The 26,168-nt window shown below is 38.2% G+C and overlaps 2 protein-coding genes and 1 long non-coding RNA gene across 7 annotated transcripts; 2 read left to right on the plus strand and 1 right to left on the minus strand.

The window, feature by feature from the left end:
- Positions 1-428: 428 nt before the first annotated feature.
- Positions 429-3,336, plus strand: HSPBAP1 (HSPB1 associated protein 1). 4 transcript variants are annotated; one of them, XM_067761324.1, is made up of 4 exons: positions 429-503; positions 585-1,155; positions 1,223-1,589; positions 1,654-3,336. In XM_067761324.1, exons 2-4 carry the CDS (start codon positions 671-673, stop codon positions 2,029-2,031), a joined length of 1,230 nt encoding a protein of 409 aa, XP_067617425.1. In that variant the 5' UTR covers positions 429-503; positions 585-670; the 3' UTR covers positions 2,032-3,336. The 4 variants fall into 4 exon arrangements, with proteins under 4 accessions (XP_067617425.1, XP_067617428.1, XP_067617426.1 ...); XM_067761327.1 differs by having other exon boundaries at positions 1,223-1,586; XM_067761325.1 differs by having other exon boundaries at positions 438-511.
- ALiX (programmed cell death 6-interacting protein-like protein AliX) lies at positions 2,614-19,985 on the minus strand. Of its 2 annotated transcripts, none has more exons than XM_067761322.1 (7): positions 19,597-19,985; positions 17,349-17,467; positions 17,008-17,289; positions 14,855-15,804; positions 3,418-4,054; positions 3,142-3,336; positions 2,614-3,071 (listed from the first exon to the last, which is right to left on the minus strand). In XM_067761322.1, exons 1-7 carry the CDS (start codon positions 19,806-19,808, stop codon positions 2,950-2,952), a joined length of 2,517 nt encoding a protein of 838 aa, XP_067617423.1. In that variant the 5' UTR covers positions 19,809-19,985; the 3' UTR covers positions 2,614-2,949. The 2 variants fall into 2 exon arrangements, with proteins under 2 accessions (XP_067617423.1, XP_067617422.1); XM_067761321.1 differs by having other exon boundaries at positions 3,415-4,054.
- LOC137243802 (uncharacterized) lies at positions 5,700-7,854 on the plus strand. Its single transcript, XR_010950624.1, has 3 exons — positions 5,700-5,891; positions 5,957-6,214; positions 6,508-7,854. It is a non-coding gene; the product is annotated as an uncharacterized lncRNA (long non-coding RNA).
- Positions 19,986-26,168: the final 6,183 nt, after the last annotated feature.

Below are 26,168 nucleotides of genomic sequence, written 5' to 3' on the forward strand. Positions count from 1 at the left end.
CTGCAAATATCTCCGGACAGGAATAAAATTTTTCTTTTACGCCTTCGGATTATTGTTGTCGAGGTCAATACGCGTCTTTTAACACCTCTCGATATTTTTTGACGCGTAGTAGCAGTCGACCCCTCAACTAGACTTTTACCGATATTTTTTAACGCGTATTAGCAGTCGACCACTCAACTACACTTTTACCAAAATTAGTTGGTGCACCGTCTTGTGAAAAACGTTACCAAAGTTGGAAAGTGACACCGGAGACTGTGGATTTCTGCAGTTCAAGAAGCATCAGTTTTATACTGTCTCTTCTTAATTTCAGCAGAAACTAGCTAGACATATACAATGCGTACACAGCTGGGTATAGAACTATTCGATCGTAGTGGCAACCATATTACTAGCTGATTACCAGCTGATTACTTTGACGTTCCAAATGTATGTATACACCAATTTTTTTAACTGATAAGAAAATTCAGAGAAAACCAATCAGTAACCGAAAATAGTTAAAAAATTGGGTATGTAGGTATGAACAAATTGAAAAACGCATAACAAAAACTTAATCAACCAACATGTCGATTTACATTTTTGCTGGACAGCCACAATAACAAATTTGTGAGAAAAGGAGTGCTACATTCATAACAGCTCAATCCACCTAAAGCAAGGAAATTTATAATTTTTCACCATGTCGTATACTTATTCCAATTACAATTCGGATGCCCTCAAATTACGTGCATTAATTTTGAATGCACGTAAACCATTTGTACTGCGAAATTTCAAAATGAACTGGAAATGTTTTCACGTGACCTTAGAGGAATGGTGTGCCAGGTATGACAAAGAAGTAAATGCTTCTCAAGAATTTGAAGTGATGTCGTGCAGCCAAGGAAATCAAACACCGCATTGGGAACGCGATAGAAAATCTTTACGAATGACATTAACCGAATTTTTGGAAAAACAAAAATCCGCATCGTCTAATAATTATTGGATTGGCTTGAATTACCAACGTATTAACGAAATGCCTACGGCACTTGGGGAAGGTATCGATTTTTCAAGGCTAGGTTTTAGCGAAGCAACAGAAGAATGCAATTATTGGCTATGTTCTACGCAAACGAATACACCTTGCCACTATGACACCTACGGATGTAACATTGTGGTACAAGTTTATGGAAGGTTGATATATTTTTTGAAAATATGCATTAATTTTTAAGAATTAAAATGCTTTCATTAAATAAGGCAGGAAGTTATGGCTACTCTTTCCACCTACAACACCGCTTAGTAGCACGAGAATACCTTATGAAGAATCGAGTGTATATTGTGAAGAGAATTTATTTGCACCAAATCCGCAAGAGCTGCAGCAGTTAAAGAAATTGCAGAGTTCAGCTTATAGATGCATTTTAGAGGCAAATGATGTGCTAATCGTGCCGAAACATTGGTGGCATTATGTTGAAGCTATAGACCTTTCGTTGAGCATTAACTATTGGATACCGTTGGAGAATGACGTTGAGGAGCAGTTAAAGGAATGTATTGTTAAGATTTTAATCGAACGTTTTGTTAAAAACGGTAATGAAGAGGAACAAAAGTTTATACTGAATCCGAATCAGGTTGTTAGTCTAACTAAAAAGGTAATAAAAAGAACCCAATTTAATACCGTGTCTTTACTATTTTTAGATCGCTGAAATGCAAGATGATGCCGAAATATTTAAAATTTTGCATTATTTATATGAGAAAACCAAATCTGATTGTTCTTCGGAGAAATCTCGGCGACTCAATGTAACACCTTGTGCTTATCAATATTTGGATGAACAGGAATGTCAGCAGTTAGTTGAAGAATTACCTAATGGAATAGTAGAATATCTCAGCCCCATGTCAAATAAGGATTATGAAGTTTTGCTTAATCAACATGCAAAGCGTTTTAAGCCAAGTAACGGAAGCGCAACGGAACCACAACCATTCAGTATTATTAAAAAAGCCATAATAAATAGCGTGTGCACTCCAGCAGTTATAGATCACATTAAGATGGAATTTTTCAAACGCTATCAAATTTAAATTGTATATATTATTGCGTTTGTGGAATATGGCTGGTAGGACGTTAGTCATGCATTCTACACACAGTGTCTCAAAGAAACTAATAAACTTGTATAGGTATAATTTTTTTTTTAAGTTTAATCCGTTTTTTGCTGGCAAATATACTTGTCTATATACTCAGATATCACGGAACGATACGGAAATAAACCCGAAAGAGTAACATGTATATCCGATATATATAGTGACTTTTGCCGTAAAATTATCATAAAATAGTTTCCAAAATTGCGCTTAACTGCTTCCTCAGTAAGTCATTGATCTGAATCTGTCCCGTATTTGATCACGAACAAGCTCCCAAGTACTTATTTTTTACTCGGAATAAAATCACGCGGCAGGTAACTACAATAAACCTCATAAAAATTAAAAGAATGTGGAGTGTACTTCCTCCAAGGCAAATTTCTCAGTAAAAATAAAATACGCTTAGGAGACACCATTCTGATTGGACTTACGAACTTCAGATCCCGCCAATTTTTTGGTAAAATTTTTGACAGCCCACAGCAATTATGTGTATAAAATTAAGAAAATTTTATTAAACACAACAGAAGATGCATTCGAATTAATCATGATCTATATTTAATTTTGATAATAATGCATATATATAATTTAATTTCACATATAGTTTGTGTGTATAATTATTTATGAGTACATATTTGTAAAATTTGTTGCATTGCTTCTTTTATGCTCCACTAACAATACTAAAAAATTAATTCAGGCTGAACTGGACGATATGAGAATTCAAGTGCAAACTTTACAATAATAAAAATAGATACAATCTTCAACCAGTTTTGAAATTATAGAACAAATTAGACAAGTATTAATACGCGTTATAACAAAAGTTTTCGATATTAAAAAAAATAGAAACTAAGAAAACTACAACAAGAATTACCAGCCTGGTGGCTTTTGGTTTGGATAACCACCTTGTTGTTGATGAGCAAAACTGCCTGGATACGTGCCATAATGACCCGGTTGAGGTCCTTGTGGAAAGCCGCTATATTGATAGGGATCTAAGAAACGAATCATATATGTACAAATTAATAGGTAACACAATTACAATAAAAAAAACCGAAGACATACTTCCTGGATAAGGTAACGTTGAATACGGATTAAATCCCTGCGGCATTGGTGGTGGCACATATGCTGGATAAGGAACAGCCGGTGTGGCACCATATGGCATCGGCATACCTTGCATATGCTGTGGATATGGAGTATTTGAAGCCATTGGTGAGGGTGCATCTGGTACTGATGCTGCTGAACTAGCTGGAGTAGCATCTGCAAAAAATTTTAAATTTAACGTAAGTAATTGAAACAGTTAAATATACTAATGAATTCAAACACAAAAATATTTACCACCTCCAGTAGTGGATACGTAATGTGAAGGCAATGTTGGTGTTGGACCCATTTGCTGACGGCTCGATTCTGTAGTTAGATCTTTAAGTAGTTCTTCTTTTTCTGTTTTGCGTGCAAAACAAAAATCAGATATTTTATTTTGGAATACAACCAAAAGCTCTGTTAGATCATTATAAAATTTAGTGCCTTCCTTTAAATTGCCAAGCAATTCAATGAAACTGTCGTAGGCTGTTGCCAATTCTTGATACAGTTTATCGCGCGAACTGCCGGACGTACCGGTTTCGTTGACGAATTGTTCGTGTGCTTGTTGTATATCCGAGATAAGTGTTGCTTGACGTTTCACACTGTCTCTAACTTGAGATTGTAATGGATTCAAAACTTGTCCGATGTGACTCAAAGAAATTGCAGGCTCATCTATAGCTCCATCTTTTTGTAATGCCGATAAGAACTCATCTTTCATATTGAATGTTGCTGATTTTAATTCAAGTTCGATTGCATCACGTTCTGCTTTTATGGTTTCCACGGCCTCCATAAGAGTCTTTAGTTTTTGTACACTAGCGCAATTTGGATCCACACTACCGCCAGCTGATGGGATGGCTTGCTGTATTTGCTCGGGGCGCATTGATAGAAGTTCGATACCCTAAAAGCATAAAATTAGGAATAATTAATTTTAAAAATAAATAACAATTTTTAATACAAATATGGGAAAAATGTTATCAAAATTCATAAGAAATCAAATTTTCAGACACCTAATGCCTGTGTAAAGGCTTTATGAAATAATTATCCAAGTTTTCTACATTAAAGCCCTTATTGAACTCAATCTTCCATACAAAATAAAAATTCTTAATTATCTCATTATTGCATTATTGAATGCCCAATGGAGTGAAAAATCTAGTCTTGATTGTTTTGTGGTTCCGATTTTATTGTCAGTGTAACAAATGACAATCAAAAATAAATTATTTTCAATAATTTACGAAACAGAAAAAAATCAGAAAAATGCAAGTTATTATTTTGCAGCATTTGCAGGAAAAGATAATATGGATTTTGAAAAAATTGGCACATTCTTCGTTATGCCCATATATGTAATACTCCTATACAGAGATGTAAAAAGATTGAATCAATTGATTTTTGTGATTTTTTGGTTGCATATTATAAATCTCCATTCCTGAATGGCTTAAAATACTTAAACTCAAAGCTAGAGTGTGTGTGTTATTGAATGGTAAAATATAATTCAATATAGGGTGTGAATGTAGGAACCATTCCCAATCTTTAATGAATGTAAACTTGAATGCACACTTTTTTCCATTCAGTACTAAATACTTTTTCCCCAAGTTTATTTTTTTGTTTACTTTCATTGCCATCAGATATGTTAAATCAATTTAGGAGTTGAGTGCAAAAAGGCATAAAATTGGTTAATAGCAAAAATAGCCCCTTCTAATTATTCAAGGAGTTTAATATTTAAGAATTCATGAGCTTAACAACACTGGCTTATAATTATTGAATATCAATTATTATGTTTGCTTAAGTGCAATTGAAAAGAAAGAAGGATTTACTGGTATATTGCGATGGTACCATTTCGAAAACAAACAAGTAGTTAATTATAAACCAGGAAAGTCTTAAATCATCTGCATGGTGTCCGAACATAAGACATACAAGAAATAGTACTTCATAGCAGATTTTGTATACTTCGTAATTGGGTATATTTTTTTAATTAATCGTTTGAGATCAAAAAATGTTAGGCTCTTGTGAGTTAATTGGTTTCCTTTTTCGGTAAATTTCGCGGATAACTCGCTTACATACAACCATAGGGCTCTTGATTATATAAAGTACACAAAAGATATGAAAATATAGTCGAATCTGGCTGAAACTTCGCAAAGACAATCTATTGCTTTCTTGTTATATGTCAAAATGTTCCTACTTATTTTGCTATTGTTGTAAAAGAGATTTTGTAAATGAACACATTGTGCATTGACCAAATAGAGTAAATTGTGGATATTTTTTGTCGATAATATAACAAAAACAGATACTTGAGTTTAAGTCATTTAAGTACATGAAAGTACATAGGTCCATCGGCGATTTCGTTAGAGCTTCCTAATTCCGAGAATTTCGATAAACATATGAATGGTAATCGCGAAAAACGTGGTAAGCGACACTTTTTTTTAAAACTTGTTTTTTGGCAGATTTCCACCAATATTGATCTACACTTAGCTGAAGCACCAAATTTCCCGAAATTATGTACCCTATAGCTGTAGAAATACAGTTAGAAATATTCAGTGAGTGGAAAAACGTTACAAGTGACACGCGAAATAATACGTACAACAATGTGGAAAATTATTGCTAAGTGTAATAGAGGATCAAAAAGAAAAGATAATAGTGATAATTGGAAAAATAATAAAAGAAAAAAGTTAAGAGATAGTGGAAAAAATTACGTAACAAGAAAAAATCAAAATATACCCTGTAAAAACGCTCCAGAAGAGGTAACATGGAAAAACGTTGTAAGTGTACATCACTTCATTTCTGCTTTATTTATTTTATAAAACAGGTTTCTGATTGCCGATGTCTCTTTAGTTGCCAAAAATTTTGTTTAATTCAAATAAAACAACATTTTCATAAATCCTATGAAAAAAATTACAATGAACAAACGGCATTTTTGGCCTCTTTAATCGAACTGAGCGAGCCTAAGAGAAGAAGATCTAAAACATTCACTAGTAAGCGCAACGTTACTATCAACTATTTTTTGTTAAACCAGAATGGAAGACAAGAGAGAGTTTGCATAAAAATGATTTGTCACACATTTCAGGTAAATGGGTATACGTTAGATTGGGTCGGCTATATACTAGAGCGGATCGAAAACAAAAAAAAAATATTTGATCCTTGAAGAAAAATACTACCGAAATCGTTTCTTAATTGTAACTTGGTTATTTGACAATTGATTTTTAAAATCGATATATCGTTATTTTTGGTATCGAGAAGCTCTATAATTACTTCTTATGTCCTTTTAAGCTCTGCAGTTGTGCTTCACAAGACAAAAATAATGACACAATTTTTTTTTTTGATCGATATTGTTTTATTTTTTCATTGCATCCACTTTAGATAACGGCACGCAGAATGGATATGCTGGTTGAAAAATTAAAAAATGGAATGGATATTAAAGACCAACGCGGAAAGCATGAGAACCGTCCTCATAAGATTATAGACGAAGAAAGGAGAAAAGTTATATATAAGTTAAGTATATATTAAGCTTTCCCAGCCAAGAAAGCCATTATAGTCGTTCTTCCTCGAGAAAGGATTACTTAAGCCCAGATTTGAGCATCTCAAAGATGTATGAGTTATTTAAAGCAAAATACCCCAATAGTACGATGCATTATATCACATTTAGACATATTTTTAATACGGAGCATAACTTACGATTTGGTTCTCCCAGAAGCGATAGTTATAAGGTTTGTGATAAGTTCTTCATTGAAATTATTACATCTGTGAGTGATGAGCAACTACAGAGAATAGAAAACTTCGCCAAATTACATCACGAGAAAGCAGAGGGCTTATGCCCAATTGAGACAAGATTCTAGCGCCGCCGCCAATTCTGATAGTGTTGTTGTTATTTGTGTCGATATGCAGCAAGTGATTTTGACGCCAAATCTTACTCATTCTGATGTTTATTATCAGCGTCAATACTCAAACTATAACTTCACCGTACATACTCTTCCACACAATAACGTTGATATGTATAGTTGGCACGAAACAGTGGCAAATAGAGAAGCTGCGGAAATCGCTTCATGTATTTGGAAACATATCACAAGAAACTACAGTGTACTCAAACGAGGGCAACTTAGAAAATTAATAATTTGCTCGGATAGATGCGTTGGACAAAATAATAACTGGGCAATAATTTTCCTGTGTCACAGCTTTCTAAGAAAGTACTTCACCGAAGTCAAACAAAATTTTTTGACTTCTGGTCATAGCTTTCTTCCGTGTGATCGAGATTTTGCGCTTATTGAAAAAAAAAAGAAAGCGTCACAACTTTATGTTCCAAACGATGTTTCGCGGCTAATTGAATCAGCGAGACCACCAAATCCGTGTAGGGTACATGAGATGGCTCTAAATGATTTCAAAAATTTTGATGTTCTCAAGGAAATTTTTCGTAAAGACTACGTGCAAAATAACTGAAGCACGATGGATTCAGATTTCCGCTGATGAACCAAATATGCTTCGAATACGAAAAAATCATGGCATTGCAGAAATGTGGTCGTGCTACAATCTTAACCCCAAAAGAACAACAAATTTTACGTTGAAGCCTCTTCGGGGAGAGCTTATTAAATTAAGTGATGTAAAGAAAAAAGATATTCTTTCAATGGCAGCATATTTGCCGAATATTTATGCCGAGTTTAATAAATCTATCTGCGGTTAAATTTACATGGAATATCTTACAACAGAAAAAAGTTCAAACCCAAATTTTTTGTTATATTGTTAAGTTTTTTATATTACCATACATGGAAGAAGAAGAAAACAAAACAATGAAACAAAATTTCTTCAATATCTTCTTTATTTAAATGCGAGGTGCTTTCTCTTTTAAGGTGGAAAAACGTTGTAAATGCCATCATCCATGATGCTGTGCGTAGTGGAAAAACGTTGCAAGTGACTAGGCAGTGAACATACAACGTTTTTCCACTGAAAAAATTTTGAAACAGTGAATTGAGATGTAATTCCAAAACAAAATTCAGCAATTTTTTGTATACAAGTTTTCGTTAACATATTTTTTGAAGAAGCTTAAAAAAAAGAAAAAAACATATTTTCCATAAAAAACGTTTTTTTGTTCTCCTGAAAAATTTTTATTTTGTCGCTTACTACGTTTTCGCGATTACCATTCATATGTCTATTTCCATGGCATCGTCCTACGGTGATTCAGGCTTTTTCTATTCACCTGATTCACCTTCCCCGTTTTCCTTCATCTGTGCCACAAAAAAAATTTTCGTTTTGAACAAACTCTTCAGAGGTTATTAACTGGCTCCACCGGACTACAGTTTTTTTACAGCTGATATTTTAACAGTGTTTGACGGAATATAAATATAGGACCCGAGTGGTTGAGAATAGTCTCTCTGCCTATTTGCACGGCATTGGTAAAAGATTGAAATTGTTTTGGTTGAATTCTATAAGCTACAACTACCTATAGAGCCTACGATAATTGATTGTAATTAAAAACTATTGTGTTTAGAAGAATATTTTTCTTAGAAAATAGGATATTGCTATTTCAATTTTCAAACTCACAAACCAGTATAGATACAGTATTTGACCATATACCGCTAGGAAGAACATATGGTTGAACTTAAGAGCTTTTATAATGTATTGCCTTTTCTTCAATTGTTTAATCACCAATTGAGGACATGCAAATGTAGGCTAGTACTTTTTAATGCAAGTCTTTTATATGGCACAGTGGTAACACTTATTTAAAACGATGACGATTTTCGGAACAGAGATGTTGAAATATTTGTCATTTGCTTTTTTTATTACTAAATTTTTAGGAAAATTTCAATATGAATACTTTTCCAATTAACTTCTTCGTACTTTATTGTCATTTAAATATGGAAAAAACTGGTCATCACGGACAATAATTAAATTTTTGTGTTAATATTTTGAAGTGGCTTTAATTAAATTAATTTGGTGGTTACCGTCAACCAACTACTACGCCTCATGGAATCAGAAGGTCACCAAGTGATCGCGTATGCAGATGACATCTGCGTCACCATGCGGGGGAAATTTCCGCAAACTCTTTACAACCTAATGGAAGGGGCACTATCCAAAATTTCGCACTGGGTCACAGCCACAGGTTTGGAAGTCAACCCGGATAAAACCGAGCTTGTCCTCTTCACGAGGAGGTACAAAGTACCAAATCTAACACCGCCAAGAATTGGGGGTACGTTTTTAGCGTTTAGCGATCAAGTCAAGTATTTGGGAGTCATTCTGGATAGGAAGCTATTATGGAGTGACCATATAGTGGAACGATGCAAGAAGGCAGCAGCAGCGCTGTTCACCTGCAAGAGGGCAATTGGCACCTCCTAGGGATTCTCCCCTAAGGTGACATACTGGATTTATACAGCCATTGTGCGCCCGATTCTTCTTTATGGTGTCTTGGTCTGGTGGCCTGCACTAGCTAAAACTACCTATCTTCAAACTCTTCAAAAGGTGCAACGGAGTTCGGATCTTTGCATCACCGGGGCTCTCGGCTCCAGTCCATCTGAAGCACTCAGCACAATGCTATACCTTCCACCTCTTGACCTGGTGGCGAAGGAAATAGCGGCCATCGCCGCTCTACGCATAAGGGAAACAGGTCTCTGGTCAAATGGATCTAGTGGACACGCAACAATCCTGGGCACGAACGCCCCAGTCCTAATACCGTTGCGCACTGACTACTGCACGCCAAAGAACGTCTTCGTTAAAAACTATAGTATATATATACCATCGAGACAGGACTGGAATACCAGACAACATACGGTACCGGGTGCCATCAACATATTCACGGATGGTACTAAGCTTAACGGGAAGGTGGGAGCAGGCCTCTTTTCGCCGGATCTGGGTCTAGAGGTCTCTTTTCGCCTACCAGATCGCTGTAGTGTTTACCAAGCGGAACTGCTGGCAATACACAGGGCTGTACACCATCTCGGGTCTATGCCTAAGGATGGTAAACGGGTGTTTATTTTCTCAGACAGCCAGGCCGCATTAAAGGCCCTGGACTCATTCGTGGACAACGCAAAGTCGGTCACTGAATGCCGCAGATCTCTTAACGAGATGGCTCAGCACTTCAGTATCAGCCTTATATGGGTACCTGGGCACAGGGATATTGAAAGCAATTGCAGAGCAGACGAGCTGGCCAGAAGAGGCACCACCGACCATATCCTTGCGGGAAATGGTTCGGTAGGTATAGCCACTTTCAGGCTTCGTGTGAACACAAGCACTATAAGAATTGCAAATGGACTATGGTCAGCCATATCATCGTGTGAGACATTCAGGCAAACCTGGCCCTCATATGACAAGGGGCGCACAGAAGCGCTTCTGATTTTAAACAAATCTGTTCTATCGTCCCTGATAAGGGTTCTAACAGGGCATTTCTTAATAGGCACGCATGGTGCTAGAATGGGGGTAACGACCTTCGACTATTGTCGCAGCTGCAGATGTACAGAAGAGGAAGAGTGTGCAGCACCTTCTCTGTCATTGTCCAACGCTTAGTAGGCGTAGGTTGACCATCCTTGGTAAACCTTTTCTACATGACCTCGCTGAAGTCTCTACCTATGAAGTAAAGGCTCTAGCAAAATTTATAATTTCCACAAGGTTGTTAGACCCGCTTTAGGCAGGGTAGGGGTCCTCTTTGAGACCGTATAGGGTATTACAATGGGCCCATTGGTGGCCTAAGTAGTGAGCTGTTACCATAGTGTCCAGCTCAGCCCTTGCAACCTAGCCTAACCTAATTAAATTCAACCATGTGATATTTGAGCGGGTTTTGTGCATGTGCGACATTTTTCATAATTGATTGGTACTAGAAGTGTGTGCACACTCAGCAAAGAATGCATTCATTTGAATGCTTATTCTGTGTTGAAAAATGTTTGTGTTTCATTCAATTACTTCATTGTTTCCTCGAATGAGTTAAGGAGTGCATTCTTTTTTTCCACTACTGGATGAAGAATGGGTTGACTTTTAAGCCACATTGCTTAGCAAGGAATGAATGAATGAAGAGAAAGCATTCTTAAATCAATGATTTAAAATTTCAAATGATTGCACAGTTTTACAGCTCTGCTCCTATATTGCTAATAGAAAATTCTCGCAATGTGTTTTGAATTCGAAATCAAAAGAAGACAGCCTACAAAATTTTTGTGATTGTAGCACCATAAGTGTGACAAGAAAAATGTTAAATTTAGGTACATTCGATTATTGAATACAAAAACAAAAACGTTTAAACAGCAATATATCGGCACACTTTGTAGCAACATAGGAATATTACATATATGGTTATGCCCAACATCTGTGAAGAGTTCCGCATGTATTTTATTTTGATCTTTAAAGTTAATGAGGAATTTGTTGCTATCCATTATAACTATTTTTATAAAAACAAGTAAGGAAGGTTAAGTTCGGGTGTAACCGAACATTACATACTCAGTTGAGAGCTATGGTGGCAACATTAGGGAAAATAACCATGTAGGAAAATGAACCGAGGGTAACCCTGGAATGTGTTTGTATGAGATGTGTATCAAATGAAAGTTATTAAAGAGTATTTTAAGAGGGAGTGGGCCATAGTTCTATAGGTGGACGCCATTTAGGGATACCGCCATAAAGGTGGATCAGGGTTGACTCTAGAATTTGTTTGTACGATATGGGTATCAAATGAAAAGTGTTAATGAGTATTTTAAAAGGGAGTGATCCTTATTTCCATAGGTGGACGCCGTTTCGAGATATCGCCATAAAGGTGGACTAGGGGTGACCCTAAAATTTGTTTGTACGATATGAGTATCAAATGAAAGGGGTTAATGAACATTTTAAAAGGCAGTGGGCCTTAGTTCTATAGGTGGACGCCTTTTCGAGATATCGCCATAAAGGTGGACCAGGGGTGACTCTAGAATGCGTTTGTACAATATGGGTATCAAACGAAAGGTGTTAATGAGTATTTCAAAAGGGCGTGGGGTTTAGTTCTACAGGTGGACGCGGTTTCGAGATATCGCCATAAAGGTGGACCAGGGGTGACTCTAGAATGTGTTTGTACGATATGGGTATCAAATTAAAGGTATTAATGAAGGTTTTAAAAGCGAGTGGTGGTAGTTGTATAGGTGGTCGCTTTTTCGAGATATCGCCATAAAGGTGGACCAGGAGTGACTCTAGAATTTGTTTGTACGATATGGGTATCAAATGAAAGGTGTTAATGAGTATTTTAAAAGGGAGTGATCCTTAGTTCCATAGGTGGGCGCCGTTTCGAGATATCGCCATAAAAGTGGACCAGGGGTGACCCTAGAATTTGTTTGTACGATATGAGTATCAAATGAAAGGGGTTAATGAACATTTTAAAAGGGAATGGGCCTTAGTTCTATAGGTGGACGCCTTTTCGAGATATCGCCATAAAGGTGGACCAGGGGTGACTCTAGAATGCGTTTGTACAATATGGGTATCAAACGAAAGGTGTTAATGAGTATTTCAAAAGGGCGTGGGGTTTAGTTCTACAGGTGGACGCCTTTTCGAGATATCGCCATAAAGGTGAACCAGGGGTGACTCTAAAATGTGTTTGTACGATATCGGTATCAAATTAAAGGTATTAATGAAGGTTTTAAAAGGGAGTTGTGGTAGTTGTATATCGGCAGAAAGGTGGACCGGGGGTGACTCTAGAATGCGTTTGTACAATATGGGTATCAAACGAAAGGTATTAATGAGTATTTTAAAAGGGAGTGGGCCTTAGTTCTATAGGCGGACGCCTTCTAGAGATATAGCCATAAAGGTGGACCAGGGGTGACTAGAATATGTTTGTACGATATGGGCATCAAATGAAAGGTGTTAATGAGTATTTTAAAAGGGAGTGGGGCTTAGTTCTATAGGTGGACGCCTTTTCGAGATATCGCCATAAAGGTGGACCAGGGGTGACTAGAATGTGTTTGTACGATATGGGTATCAAATTAAAGGTATTAATGAGGCTTTTAAAAGGGAGTGGTGGTAGTTGCATATGTGAAGGCGTTTTCCAGATATCGACCAAAATGTGGACCAGGGTGACCCAGAACATCATCTGTTGGATACCGCTAATTTATTTATATATATAATACCACGAACAGTATTTCTTCCAAGATTTCAAGGATTTTTTATTTCGCCCTGCAGAACTTTTTCATTTCATTCTACTTAATATGGTAGGTGTCACACCCATTTTACGAATTTTTTTTCTAAAGTTATGTTTTGCGTCAATAAACTAATCCAAATACCATGTTTCATCCTTTTTTTCGTATTTGGTATAGAATTATGGCATTTTTTTCGTTTTTCGTAATTTTCGATATCGAAAAAGTGGGCGTGGTCATAGTCCAATTTCGGCCATTTTTTATACCAATACAAAGTGAGTTCAGATAAGTACGTGAACTGAGTTTAGTAAAGATATATCGATTTTTGCTCAAGTTATCGTATTAACGGCCGAGCGGAAGGACAGACGATCGACTGTGTATAAAAACTGGGCGTGGCTTCAACCGATTTCGCCCTTTTTCACAGAAATAAGTTATCGTCCCAGAATCTAAGCCCCTACCAAATTTCACAAGGATTGGTAAATTTTTGTTCGACCTATGGCATTAAAAGTATCCTAGACAAATTAAATGAAAAAGGGCGGAGCCACGCCCATTTTGAAATTTTCTTTTATTTTTGCATTTTGTTGCACCATACCATTACTGGAGTTGAATGCTGACATAATTTACTTATATACTGTAAAGATATTAAATTTTTTGTTAAAATTTGACTTTAAAAAAATTTTTTTTAAAAGTGGGCGCGGTCGTTCACCGATTTTGCTAATTTTTATTAAGCATACATATAGTAATAGGAGTAACGTTCCTGCCAAATTTCATCATGATATCTTCAACGACTGCCAAATTACAGCTTGCAAAACTTTTAAATTACCTTCTTTTAAAAGTGGGCGGTGCTCCGCCCATTGTCCAAAATTTTACTAATTTTCTATTCTGCGTCATAAGTTCAACTCACCTACCAAGTTTCATCGCTTTATTCGTCTTTGGTAATGAATTTTCGCACTTTTTTGGTTTTTCGAAATTTTCGATATCGAAAAAGTGGGCGTGGTTATAGTCCGATATTGTTCATTTTAAATAGCGATCTGAGATGAGTGCTCAGGAACCTACATACCAAATTTCATCAAGATACCTAAAAATTTACTCAAGTTATCGTGTTAACGGACGGACGGACGGACATGCCTCAATCAAATTATCGATCCTGATTATTTTGATATATGGAAGTCTATATCTATCTCGATTCCTTTATACCTGTACAACCAACCGTTATCCAATCAAAGTTAATATACTCTGTGACCTCTGCTCAACTGAGTATAAAAAGATTGATATTAATTGATATTAAGCAATATGAGCATGTCTCGCTAATTAAATACAGATAAAAATCGCAACATTATTTGGGGCTGCTGACAAATGTTCGTTAATGAAGCAAGTGGCCCTGTATGAAAAAGAAAAATTTATGATTTCATTACACGACTCTATTAAGTTTCTGCGTGAGATCGGTATAAGCTTGTTACAATCATAATCAAAACTTTGGATTTTTTTGTTTGAACTTCTAAAATATTTAGAGTATTTATTTAATACAATTCATAGAAAACCGGAAAATTAAAAACATTTATGAGCAGGACATAAACAACTTGAAAATACTGCTTAGCCTTTTTTCGTATTTGCCAGTTTCCAGTACACTCAATCTTTATACTCACCTTTTGATTATTCTCAAACTTCTGACGCACTACTTTATCCGCTTCAATCGCATTTGTGATCACTTCACGATACTTTTTGGCATTTGTACGGAACATTTCGGTAAGCTTATCAGATGGAATACGTGTCCATTTTTGTTTAAATTGATTGCGTAATTGATTGTCGGAGTCTCGCTCTTCGTCGAGCAAACGTTCGGTTTCATCCAAAATTTCACGATTACGTTGTAACAGCTCAGGCAGTTCTTTTAGATAAGTATTTATGCTCTCAATGCCGCCTTTATTGCGCACATCAACCGCTTTTTCCCGTAAGGATGGCGGTAATCCGCTGTCTGCATCCGTCGTTTCAACAGCAGCTGGTAAATTCAAGCTAACCAATACGCCGTTCAATGTTTGTGTAGCTTCACGTAACTTCATTATTTCACAATTAACTATCTCATTTTTACGCATATCAGATGCGGTTAGAGCACGATGTAATTCAACTGGCACCAGCTCAGAGAATATGTCCTTAAAATTACTTGCTAGCGGTGATGGCAAAGGTAATGGCTTAGCCAATTGTGCCTTGCCGGGTGAGGCTAATGTACTTACATCTGGTATCATTTCATTATAAATAAATTCATTATCTTTTGTAGATTCTTCTAAGTTACGTTTAGCACGACTGAAATATTCATCAAGATAGGTCGCATTGCCTGAACGTGTTTGTGCTGCTTTGAATAATTCAACGGCCGAACGTAAACGTGCAATTTCCTCACCAATCCTTTTGGCTGCGCGGCATGCCAAACTCTGATATAACTGCGTGAGTGCATGAAAGCCCGCCTGTTTGCCAGCAACTGTAGGTATCCATTCTTTTTCCCATATATTGCGTACGCTTTCCTTTTGCATGGCCCTCAAAACATCGGCATAGAACTCTTCGCATTGGCAACAAAGTTTTGCTATAATTTGATCCTTCATGTTATCTGTAAGTTTATAGAAATAATTTTTAAGTACTGAAGAGGCTAAGGAGTATGAAAACTTGTTGCTGTTGTAGCGATATGGACCCTCCCTGAAGGCCTTGGGGAGTGTTATCGATTTCGATGGTTTTTTGCCTTTTGATCATAGACTTAATAAACTAAACTAAACTAGTCCGACCATGTCGGGAACGATTTGAAATGACCACATGAAACCTGCTAGGTCATACCGCCCTCCCACCCCTTAAATCCATTCGGAACTTGGGGTCGCCTCGGCTGTTAAAGTAACGGGATTCGCCGCGTGTAGGTGAATTTGACAATTGGGTTTAAGAAGTTGAATATTGCGCTGGCAACCCCTTGAAAGGGTTGCGCTACACAATCCCCTGAATCAATTTGGTATTTTATTGGCTTCTTGCGATAGGCATACCTGCCGCGGGTATATTCTAAGCCCCCCAGCCCGCTGGGGTATATGAGAACTTGTGCTTAGTTTCTTTGTGAAATTAATATATTGAAGAGTATTACAACCTCCAGGTCACCGCAGATACACGAGCGTGATATGAGGCATAAGGTTCAAATGATACTGGCACTCTCAAGTATTGGATTCCTATGCGGCAACAGACTGTACACCCTATATGGTCGAAACAAATTTTGACATTTTTTCCTGCGAGAAGCCTAACCTGCGATTCGAACACCTCAATTTCTCAGTTTTTAAAAGCATTAAATAAGTTTAGGAAGCTTAAAATCCGAAATTTGACGGCTTTTCGATTTGTAAATATGCGTAGGATTTCTTTTTGTGATACCAAACAAATTCGTGAGGAATTACATAGAAAATCGCAACAACAACCACATTTAAGTCTGGGTCGTTCTGGTATGGTGAGTAGTGTGATTCCTACGCCCATGGCATTTATTGTAGGGCTATATATGTAACCTTTAACATGGACTAAGTTATCAACTGTCGAACACAACCCTTTCGGAACAAAGTAGAGATATATTTCGTGTGCTTGACTCCAAATCATAAAACTCGAAACTTTAGATATAAAAAGTTTACTGACTGTAGATTCCTATATCTATTTATCTATTTAAAATTTGAAAAACAAAAATTTTACATAGGAATATTCCATCTGCACTTTAGTATTTTATCTTAACAGCTTTTCAGTATACCTACGTTTTAAGCTCTGAAAAAATTATTCTAAGGTTAATGTTCGTGCATACCTTTTATAGCTTTTCGAATGAAAACCTCTTGCGCTTGAGCCACCATCAGCGCTTGTAGGCAAATCAGGGTATCCTGGCTCAAATCGGGTGTAGGTTCTGAAGGTATTGCAGCTGGTGTAACACCTTTAAGGTATTGAAATATGCCGGCACTTTGTTGAAGTAGTTTAAGGGCCAATTTAAGACCTTCGTCGCTATCCAATGCTTGAGTAGCTGCTACATTACTTTGTAGAGAAGCAATGTTGAAAAGCACGCAAACCTTTTCATACAACAAAGATGTATGAGCTGAAACCATAAATATTTAATGGTAAATGGCTTTGTAATCTATAATATTATACACTTACTTAAACTTATGCGTCCGCCGAAAATTGAACCTTTGTCAAAAGCATCCTTCCACTTGAATGGAATCTGAAGCTCATTTACAGGAATTTTAGTCTCCAAAGCACATATTTGATCGTAATAGCTATAAAAAAAAGAAGGTGCCTAAGTCATTATCTCATTGTTGTTGTTGTATTAACAGTGCTTCGCCCCATTCAACGGGCACGACCACTCACAAATTGTCATCAAAGTCCTCTAACGGGAACCTGACTGTTTCAACAGGGGCGGACTATAGGGAGATGTGTTTTAGAGGCGTAGGTTCCACATTACAATTGAAAAGATGGTTGGTGTCATGTGGGGACACATCACATGCATGACATACATATGTCGGGGTTGGTTCTGTAAGAGTTTAACCTGTTTCAGTATCCGGAACGAAGTTGGGCCAGGGTGACTCCTGTTTCCCTTGGTAATGTGCTTTCTTCTTCTGCAAGGGTCGGATATTGCATATTAATAAGGGGGTTTACCGAGCGCGTCCTGACAAAGGCGTTTACCGATTTTGTGTGGATTTGGCTAAGGGCCTGCTTATGATTGCCTGGATCAAACGACTGTGTTGGCAGGTGCCAGATCTCGTCGTAGTGCTTTAGGAAATGTTCACTTAATCCCCGTGGAGGCGGTGCTAAATCAACCAGTTGTTTGCTAGGATGTCCCGGTTTGTGACAATTAAGCAAGATTTGCTTGTTCAGCATTTCGTTGTGCTCTTTAATATTGAGCTCTTTGGTCTCACTATGTGAATGGTGTTCGGGAGTCATAAGGAGACATCCGATGGCAATTCAGATTGCAGCATTTTGACAGGCCTGTAGCCTTTTCCAGTATGTATTTTTAAGACCGGGCGACCAGACTGGCGTCGCGTAGCTCATGAGTGGCCGGCCAATTGCTTTGTACGTGGTTAGCAACGTTTCTTTATCTTTTCCCAATGTGCTGCCGGCAAGCGACTTGAGGATTTTGTTGCGACTTTGTACTTAAGAAACAATCTCGGTGGCATGAGCCTTGAAGGTTAGAGTATTATCGAACGTTACCCCTAAGATCGTTGGGTGACTGACAGTCGGTAGTGTGACACCATCGACGCGTACGTCAAATATTTGCGACATCTATTCCTTCCACGTCGTATACAAGGTGGCCGTGGATTTTTTCGGTGATAATGTCAAGTTGCGCGAGGTGAAGAAATTGGAAAGATCGGGGAGATAGCTATTTATTTTAGAAACTATATCATCGACTGAAGGGCCAGGTCCTGTCATCATAATCGTACAGTCGTCAGCATAGGAAATGATTGTGACTCCTTATGGTGGGGAAGGGAGTTTTGATATGTAAAAATTAAACAGAAGCGGGGATAGGAAAACCACCCTGTGGAACCCCCTGTATAATATCTCTAGGTTTAGAAATTTCGTTCCTAAATTCAACCGACGCCTGTCGACCACTCAGATCATTAGCGGTACATCTTTTTAGACAAGCGGGAAGGTGTGAGCCTTCTACGTCTTTCAGTAGCGTGCCGTGGTTGACTTTGTCAAAAGCTTTTGACAAGTTATGTGCCACGAGCACCGTGCTATGATGGGATTTTTGCCGATTTAATCCGTAATTAATCTGAGTGTTAATGGCTTCCCACGTCAACCGGTTCGACCCCGGTTTTTTTCCCCGACCAAGGGTTGGCATTTCAGTGTAACCCCATTTAATTTTTGCGTCCCTCCCACAAACTGTCATCCTCGGAGCAGCTTCTTGCAGCTGGACTCCTCTTTACCCTCCCACTCCGGGAAGGTATTGAACTTAACCCCGGTCCCTGGCTGTAGTTCTGCTGCATATGTTCCGACATAGAGGATTTATCTCAGACGGTCATACTCTTGTCAGTGTGTCACGTGTAAAAGATGGTTGCATCGTTCGGGCGGTTCTGGGTTAGCACCCAACGTTCGTCGCCCCCGAAATTTCTATAAAACCTTTGTGGCTCCCTGCCGTTCACGTCCAAGGACGTTCCGCGGTTCACTCTCATTATCTTATTCATATACATAAACGTGGCTAAATTTTTGCATACGCGATTGATATGAATTTCAATGTACAAACACTTCTTCTACATAGCTTCATATAATTTTTGAAAGTTACCGAAGCAATCATGACTCATTTCTATTGTGGTCATTTTACTCGTTTTATTGCACTACACACTCACCGTACCAGCGTAAGTATCTTATTTGTACTTAGAGGCAATTAAGCTTAAACTAATTTACTTACGCATACACAGTTTCCAATGATGCTTCATATTTTTCAAAGAACTTCCATATTGCTGTATTTCGTTGCTTTGAGAATTCATTAACAGCTTCCGCATACTTTGCCTTCTCTTCCGCACTTGCTCCACTGTATGTACTTTGTATTAGATTATTAAGCGGCTTTATAATTTCAACTTCAGCTGGCTTTTTTGGTGGCACAGCAAGTAAATTCGACATTGCAGTGATTTATTTATTTGGATTTTGACCTGTTCAAAATAAAAATGTTTATAATGTTGAAACAAATTTTCCAAATTGGTTAATGGATGACGACTTGAATTCTTTTCTAGGTTTCTTTTTCGATTTATCACTACATAGTGTACAAGTACAAGTGTGTTGACTTCATTGTAAAGTTTACCAAGTAGCGCAACTAACAGCTGATCGGTGAAAATTTGCACATTCACACGCACAGTTCTCGACTCAGTTTCAAACAAAAACTTTAGATTATTTAACTCAAATTTTAAAGTGAGATAATCCTTACGAATTTATGTATATAGAATATATAAAGCGTTTTTGTTGTTATTAAAACAATAGTTTTATTTATATTAAAGCTTTATCATTTTTTTTTTTAACTTTGAAAAAACTCCGAACACCATTCCTTCATTATATGACATTCGACTGCCTAGTCCACTGCCTTCCACTCTATTCGCAACATAACCTCTATTTAAGCTGCCAAACTATATAGTAAACAATGGTTGACTTCTTTCAGACAGGCACTCGCTTAAGTGAGCATAACGGGAAAATCTGGGTTACCATTGTTGTTTCGGTTGAAAACGGTCAATAAGGGTTCTGTGCAGAGACGTAAAAGATTGAAACAGGATTTATGTAGTCACAAAAGTGTTGCTCCTGTTCAACAGCATTTTAATTTTATATCATGGCGAAAAGTGTTCAGTTCAGAGTAATTGATTTTCATTAAAAGTTAAATTTATTACGGAAGGTTACTCCTTTAAGTGTAAAAAGCAGAGAAAACGTAGAGTTTTTCAAATTATTGTGAAACACTTTTTAATTTGAATTTCTGTACCAAAGTTCACTATATTTGTGTAACACAAGAATCTGGAGGTCAATTCCCTAACTATGAAAAACTGAAAAATGTACACTTATGAAAACTCATTTGTACACACAATTTACACTTTGAATTTAGTTGTGTTTTTATGCACAAAATTTTCATTTGTCAAAAAAAATAAAGAAAAAACGGCCTAATGCCAAAAAACCCCATCGAAATACAAACTGGCTTGTTTGTTTTTAATGAACAACGTTTGTAACGTTTACAATAACGTAACCCCTGTATTTCCTTATTCACTTAAACCTGAACATCTCTGTACTTATTTTTCTATAGCATAACCAACAACCACTTGTACTTATTCTTTTATAGCATAGTCAACAACCACTAATAGCAAACCAATGAAAAAAACAATAATGACGTGTTGACTTCTCAACCAGTTTGCGGCACCACCCATATAAACATTGAATTTGCATTTTTGCAATTCAGTCCACACAGGTGCGCCAGCGGGAGTGGTTGTCTTTTTAAAGACATACCTTTCCCTCCTGCTAGCTAGCTGAGTGGAAGGGGCGCTGTCATAGCGCGGGTCACCCTTCACCCAGGTAAGGACGAGTGGGGCGGATGCCTTTGTGCTATTGCTACCCGTCGCCCCCCTGGGTGTTGAGCTATTGGTGGGTAATGACACTATTTTTTGAGTGTTAACACAGTAGCACAGGCACACTTTGCTGTGTTAACACATTGTGTTGACACAATTGTGTTATAACTGATTATCGAAAGTCGATGAGTGTTGGCACAATACCAGAGCACAGAACTGTGTTACCTATCTCTAACGCCACGTTTCACGCCATTTAGAAAAGTAAATCATGGCAACATTTATCTTCTTTCATACTCCCATGTTTAGGGAATCTACGTTATATAACCACAACTTTTGTTTAAATAGAACATTTTCAACTTAGAGTATACATTTTGTGCCCACATCTTTTAATCGTAATACACAGGCAAGATTATGAGTACAATCAACACACACAAACACAATGGACTATGTATGTATGAATGTGCACTTACGATCTGAGTGTCATTCCCTGTGCTATAGAAACAGTCAGCTTTGTGCCATCCAGTGTGCCACTGTGTTATAAATTAATCGATAAGTGTGCGTGTGCGTGCCGCACATTACTGAGTGTTAACACAATAACACAGCACAGTGCTGTGTTACTCAGCCTTATGTTGAGCGGGCCGACGCCTTAATGACTATATCACCCCTCCCTCTCAGCTCTGGCTTCGGCTAGTTGAGTGGAAGGGGCGCCGTCATGGCACGGGCCACCCTTCACCCAGGTAAGGACGAGCGGGGCGGATGCCTTTGTGCTATTGCCACCTGTCGCTCCCTGGGTGTTGAGCGGTCCGACGCCTTAATTACTTTATCACCCCTCCCCCCCAGCTCTGGCTTCGCCCGTGAACCGATGCGTGCGCATAAGGGGATACCGCTGTGCCGTTAAGGTGCACTGCCCTTCCGCCCACGGATCGGTCCGCGGTGTCCCGCCCCCCTTAAGCACCTTCTATCTAGCTGCAAGTGAGGCGGCGGGGATGTCCAGCGGTGAACCCGGCACTAACCAGTCCTCACAGACTCTTCCCCAGGTGACCGACCGACCTACTATCGATTCTGTTGAAGACTGTCGATCAATCCGATACCGTCAACCGACCCCGCCCGGAACGAGCCGCCGCTGTCCAGGTAAACCCCATCGCCAGCCTACTTCCCCTCTCACCACGGCGCTGGTACGCGCTCCGTAGCCCACCGCCGCTGCCGTCGCATCGTCGCCCTTCTGGTGCAGCCGCTGCCTCCATCCCACGGGTGCTACGCCGACCGTTGGCCGTTCGCCATACTACCGCCGTGCCCATTCCGCCTTGCTGGTGCCGCCGTTCGCCGTCCTATCGCCATTCAGCTGCCGTTGCTACGACCGTTGGCCGTTCGCCATCCTACTGCCGTTAAGCCGCTGCATCCGTCACGCCGCTGCTACGACGACCGTTGGCCGTCTGCCATCCTACCGCAGTTAAGCCGCTGCATCCGTCCCGCCGCTGCTAGGACGACCGTTGGTCGTTCGCCGTCCTACCGCCGTTAAGTTGCTGCATCCGTCACGCCGCTGCTACACCAGCCACTGGCCGCTTGCCATCCCACCGCCGTTAAGCCGCTGCTTCTATCCCGCCGCTGCTTCCGTACCGCCGTACCAGTCCGTCCGTTACCCGATCGTTCAACCGCCCTACCGAACCTCCTGTACTCCAACGACCGTTAGAAGCCGCTCCGCCCCCTCGCCATCTTGCGACGGAAAGCTGCTGCGCGCCTAATATCTCCAGCCGTGTGTGCGTGTGTGCGTGTGTTCGTAACACATAAATATCGTGTATTTATTCAGTAGGGGTTTGTGGGACCTTTACTAGACTCTGGATTGACGGAGCGTTATCCCAGCGTTAGAGAAAAACCCACCTCATACGCTATATTTTTCTTGAATTTCGTTAGTTTTTTTTAAATATAGTTCACACACTTACACTAGTACTGAAACCTTGTTGGCTCCCTCGACAAAAAATATAAGAGAAAATACAAGAAAAATACATAGAAAATAAAATAGTGTCATATAGGAGTTTGATTTGTTTGCACTTACAGCACCATTTTATTTGCAGGAGACTTTCACAGCTACAAAAATTAAGGCGGATTTACACAGACGCTTTGGGTGCGTTGCATTCATTAATTCATCTGTCGGGCGAAGTACCGAAAAATTTACATAAATGCTTTGGTTGCGTGCCTACGCTTTGACAACGCCATACGAAAAACGATGAAACGCCGTACGTTATCTTTGCTTTGAAGCGACCAAAGCGTTTATATAATTTTGCCCAAAGATTGATCGAAGAGTAAAGATGTTGAAGGCAAAGAAATATACTGATTGGAGTTTTAGAGAGTAAAAGTTGAAATTTTGAACACATTAGCTGAATAAAAAGTGTACAAATAATTATTAAATGACAAATACAGACAGTGGTAGTTAACAAATTCTGCTGTGGTAAGTGGTGAATGTGACCTACCAGAGGTTTTTGAAGCTTGCTTCACACTATTTTTCGTCCCTGCAACATCTTTATTCTTCGATCAATCTTTTTTTGCCCTTATGCATTTGTGTAAACAGCCTTAGAAGTGAAATTTTTCCATGTTACACGTGTGGCGCTTTATATTTTGACTCTAATTTAAATAAATTTTGCTTTCAGTATGTTTCCGCAATGTTGCAGGCTACAAATCTTTTAGTATTCTTATTTCCGCGGTAATATATGCAACTATTTCATCTTTAAATACTACAAAGTTTTATTAAACAATCAAATGCAACTCAGCTTGAAGTACTCTTACGTACCAAAAATGCAACTCTAGACCTGAGATTTGCATCAGGTGAGCGAGGCTGTTTGTAGTTTTGACGTTTATCGCTTAGTTGCCACACTTGTATAGGTACACTATGCTTCACTATCAAAAAAAGATTGTATAGTGGCCATAGCGGAACGATACAGGTGGCAGCATGGTGACATACCTACAAACATAAATAAAAATTCCATGTACTTTGTTTTTGTAAATTCGATGGACAAATGTCAAAATCGTACTGCGCAGGAAGTTGATGTATCACATCAAATAAAAAAAGTTTGTAATCAGCTGTCACCATGCTGCCACCTTGTATCGTTGCGCCATGATAGTGGCGATCATGGCGGAACGATACAAGGTGGCAGCATGGGCCAGCTGATTATAAACTTTTTTTATTTGGTTTAATACATCAACTTCCGGCGCAGTACGATTTTGACATTTGTCCATCGAATTTACAAAAGCAAAGTACATGGCATTTTTATTTATGTTTGTAGGTATGTCACCATGCTGCCACCTTGTATCCTTCCGCCATGGTGGCGATTGTGAATTCACAATGATAATGACCAACGACTAAAACCGAAATATTTAATAACCGCGACAAGTAGTGACAGTGCCGCTTCACTTGTTTGTCTGTTTGATCAAATTGCCGTTTATGGCCGCGCTGAGTGTGAATTGAATAAAAGAAATTTGGTAATTCTTTACTTTAGGTCACAACTGCTAAAACTCGTCCAAAAAGACGCGCTTTGGACAGAGGATTACGAATCCTAAAGCGGAAATTGCAAGTTTTATTTCGTTTCGGAGATATTTGGAAACAAAATGGAAAATTTGCAGGTGGTTGTTGTAATTTTGATTAAGGGCGAATTAATGGTGACTTATAACCATAAAGCCATAACCAGATAAAACAGCTGATCGAACCTCCTTATGGAAATCAATGTAATCGAGTTAGCGTTATGGTATGGCACCATTAATCGATTACATTGATTTCCATAAGGTAGGTTCGATCAGCTGTTTTATCTGGTTACGGCTTTATGGTTATAAGTCACCATTAATTCGCCCTTTATTTTGTTGTATCCACAAGAAAATAATTTGGCTTGAAGCGCAGTCCTGTGTACTGCAGCTTCGTGTGGTCTTAGCTAAAATGCAATCTGTCTGAAGTTGACGTGAAGGGCCAATTAAACTTCCTTAACCCTAACGCCATAGTCGTAACCATACCCATATCCATAACCATCTGCAATGTGATCGAATAAAAATGAAGAAAAAGCAAAAAATTACAAATTTATTCCACAAAAACTAAGTCTCTTAGTCCTAACGTATCCAAAACAATGAATAAAATCTACAAAAAGTTATTAAATTCTCCAACTCAAATATTTTTAGGTTATAGATATGTCGAGAAACCAATTGTTTGGCTATGGTATGGTTATGGCATTAGCGTTATGGTATGGCACCATTAATCGATTACAATGATGTCCATAAGGTAGGTTCGATCAGCTGTTTTATCTGGTTATGGTTTTATGGTTATAAGCAGGGTTGCGCGTTTACAACAATTTTTGGATTGTTTACACTTTCCTTGTAAACAATTGTAAACATTTACCAGTATATGTCATTTCAACTTATATTGTAAACTGTCAAGTCAAACAAGTCGATTTGAAAGGTCCAAAAAGTTACTTTTTATTTATTATAAAATGAAATTTTACCAAAACAATGATGAATCGGAAAGTGAAAATGAATAAAAAATATTAAAATACGAAATATGAAAGCGTATTTTTTTATATTTTTTTACAAGCTTGGAGAACTGTTTGAAAAATAGTGAAAATGCTTAATTAGTAGTAGATTGTTTCTGAATCATAAAAAAAGCAAAAAAATGAAATGTTTACAAAAATGAATTGTTTACGTAAACAATTAACTTTACATGTAAACTATTGCTTTAAACAATGTAAACAGTTTACAGGCCTAACCCTGGTTATAAGCAAGGCGAATTTAGTACCAGATGTTGTTATTCCATCAGCTGATTGCTTCTTCTTGATAATTTTCCATACAAATCCTTTTACAACAAAATGTCAGTTAATCGAAATCTATAAAAATTTTCTTTTGACTTGACATTCTTCTGCACGGCGAATTGATTGAATTCGCTTTGCCACCACCTAGTATAGATTCCCTTGGT

The sequence above is a fragment of the Eurosta solidaginis genome, chromosome 1, assembly GCF_040869045.1.
Source record: "Eurosta solidaginis isolate ZX-2024a chromosome 1, ASM4086904v1, whole genome shotgun sequence".
In the NCBI taxonomy this organism is placed as follows: domain Eukaryota; kingdom Metazoa; phylum Arthropoda; class Insecta; order Diptera; family Tephritidae; genus Eurosta; species Eurosta solidaginis.

Coding starts and splice junctions, on each gene's coding strand:
- ALiX (XM_067761321.1), bottom strand. CDS start 19,808: ATGTCGAATTTACTTGCTGTGCCACCAAAAAAGCCAGCTGAAGTTGAA. Junction 4,055..14,854: donor AGTTTGAGAATAATCAAAAG/GTGAGTATAAAG, acceptor TTATGCTTTTAG/GGTATCGAACTTCTATCAAT. Junction 3,072..3,141: donor AACGTTACCTTATCCAGGAA/GTATGTCTTCGG, acceptor TTCGTTTCTTAG/ATCCCTATCAATATAGCGGC.
- HSPBAP1 (XM_067761324.1), top strand. CDS start 671: ATGTCGTATACTTATTCCAATTACAATTCGGATGCCCTCAAATTACGT. Junction 1,156..1,222: donor GTGGTACAAGTTTATGGAAG/GTTGATATATTT, acceptor TAAATAAGGCAG/GAAGTTATGGCTACTCTTTC. Junction 1,590..1,653: donor TACTGAATCCGAATCAGGTT/GTTAGTCTAACT, acceptor TACTATTTTTAG/ATCGCTGAAATGCAAGATGA.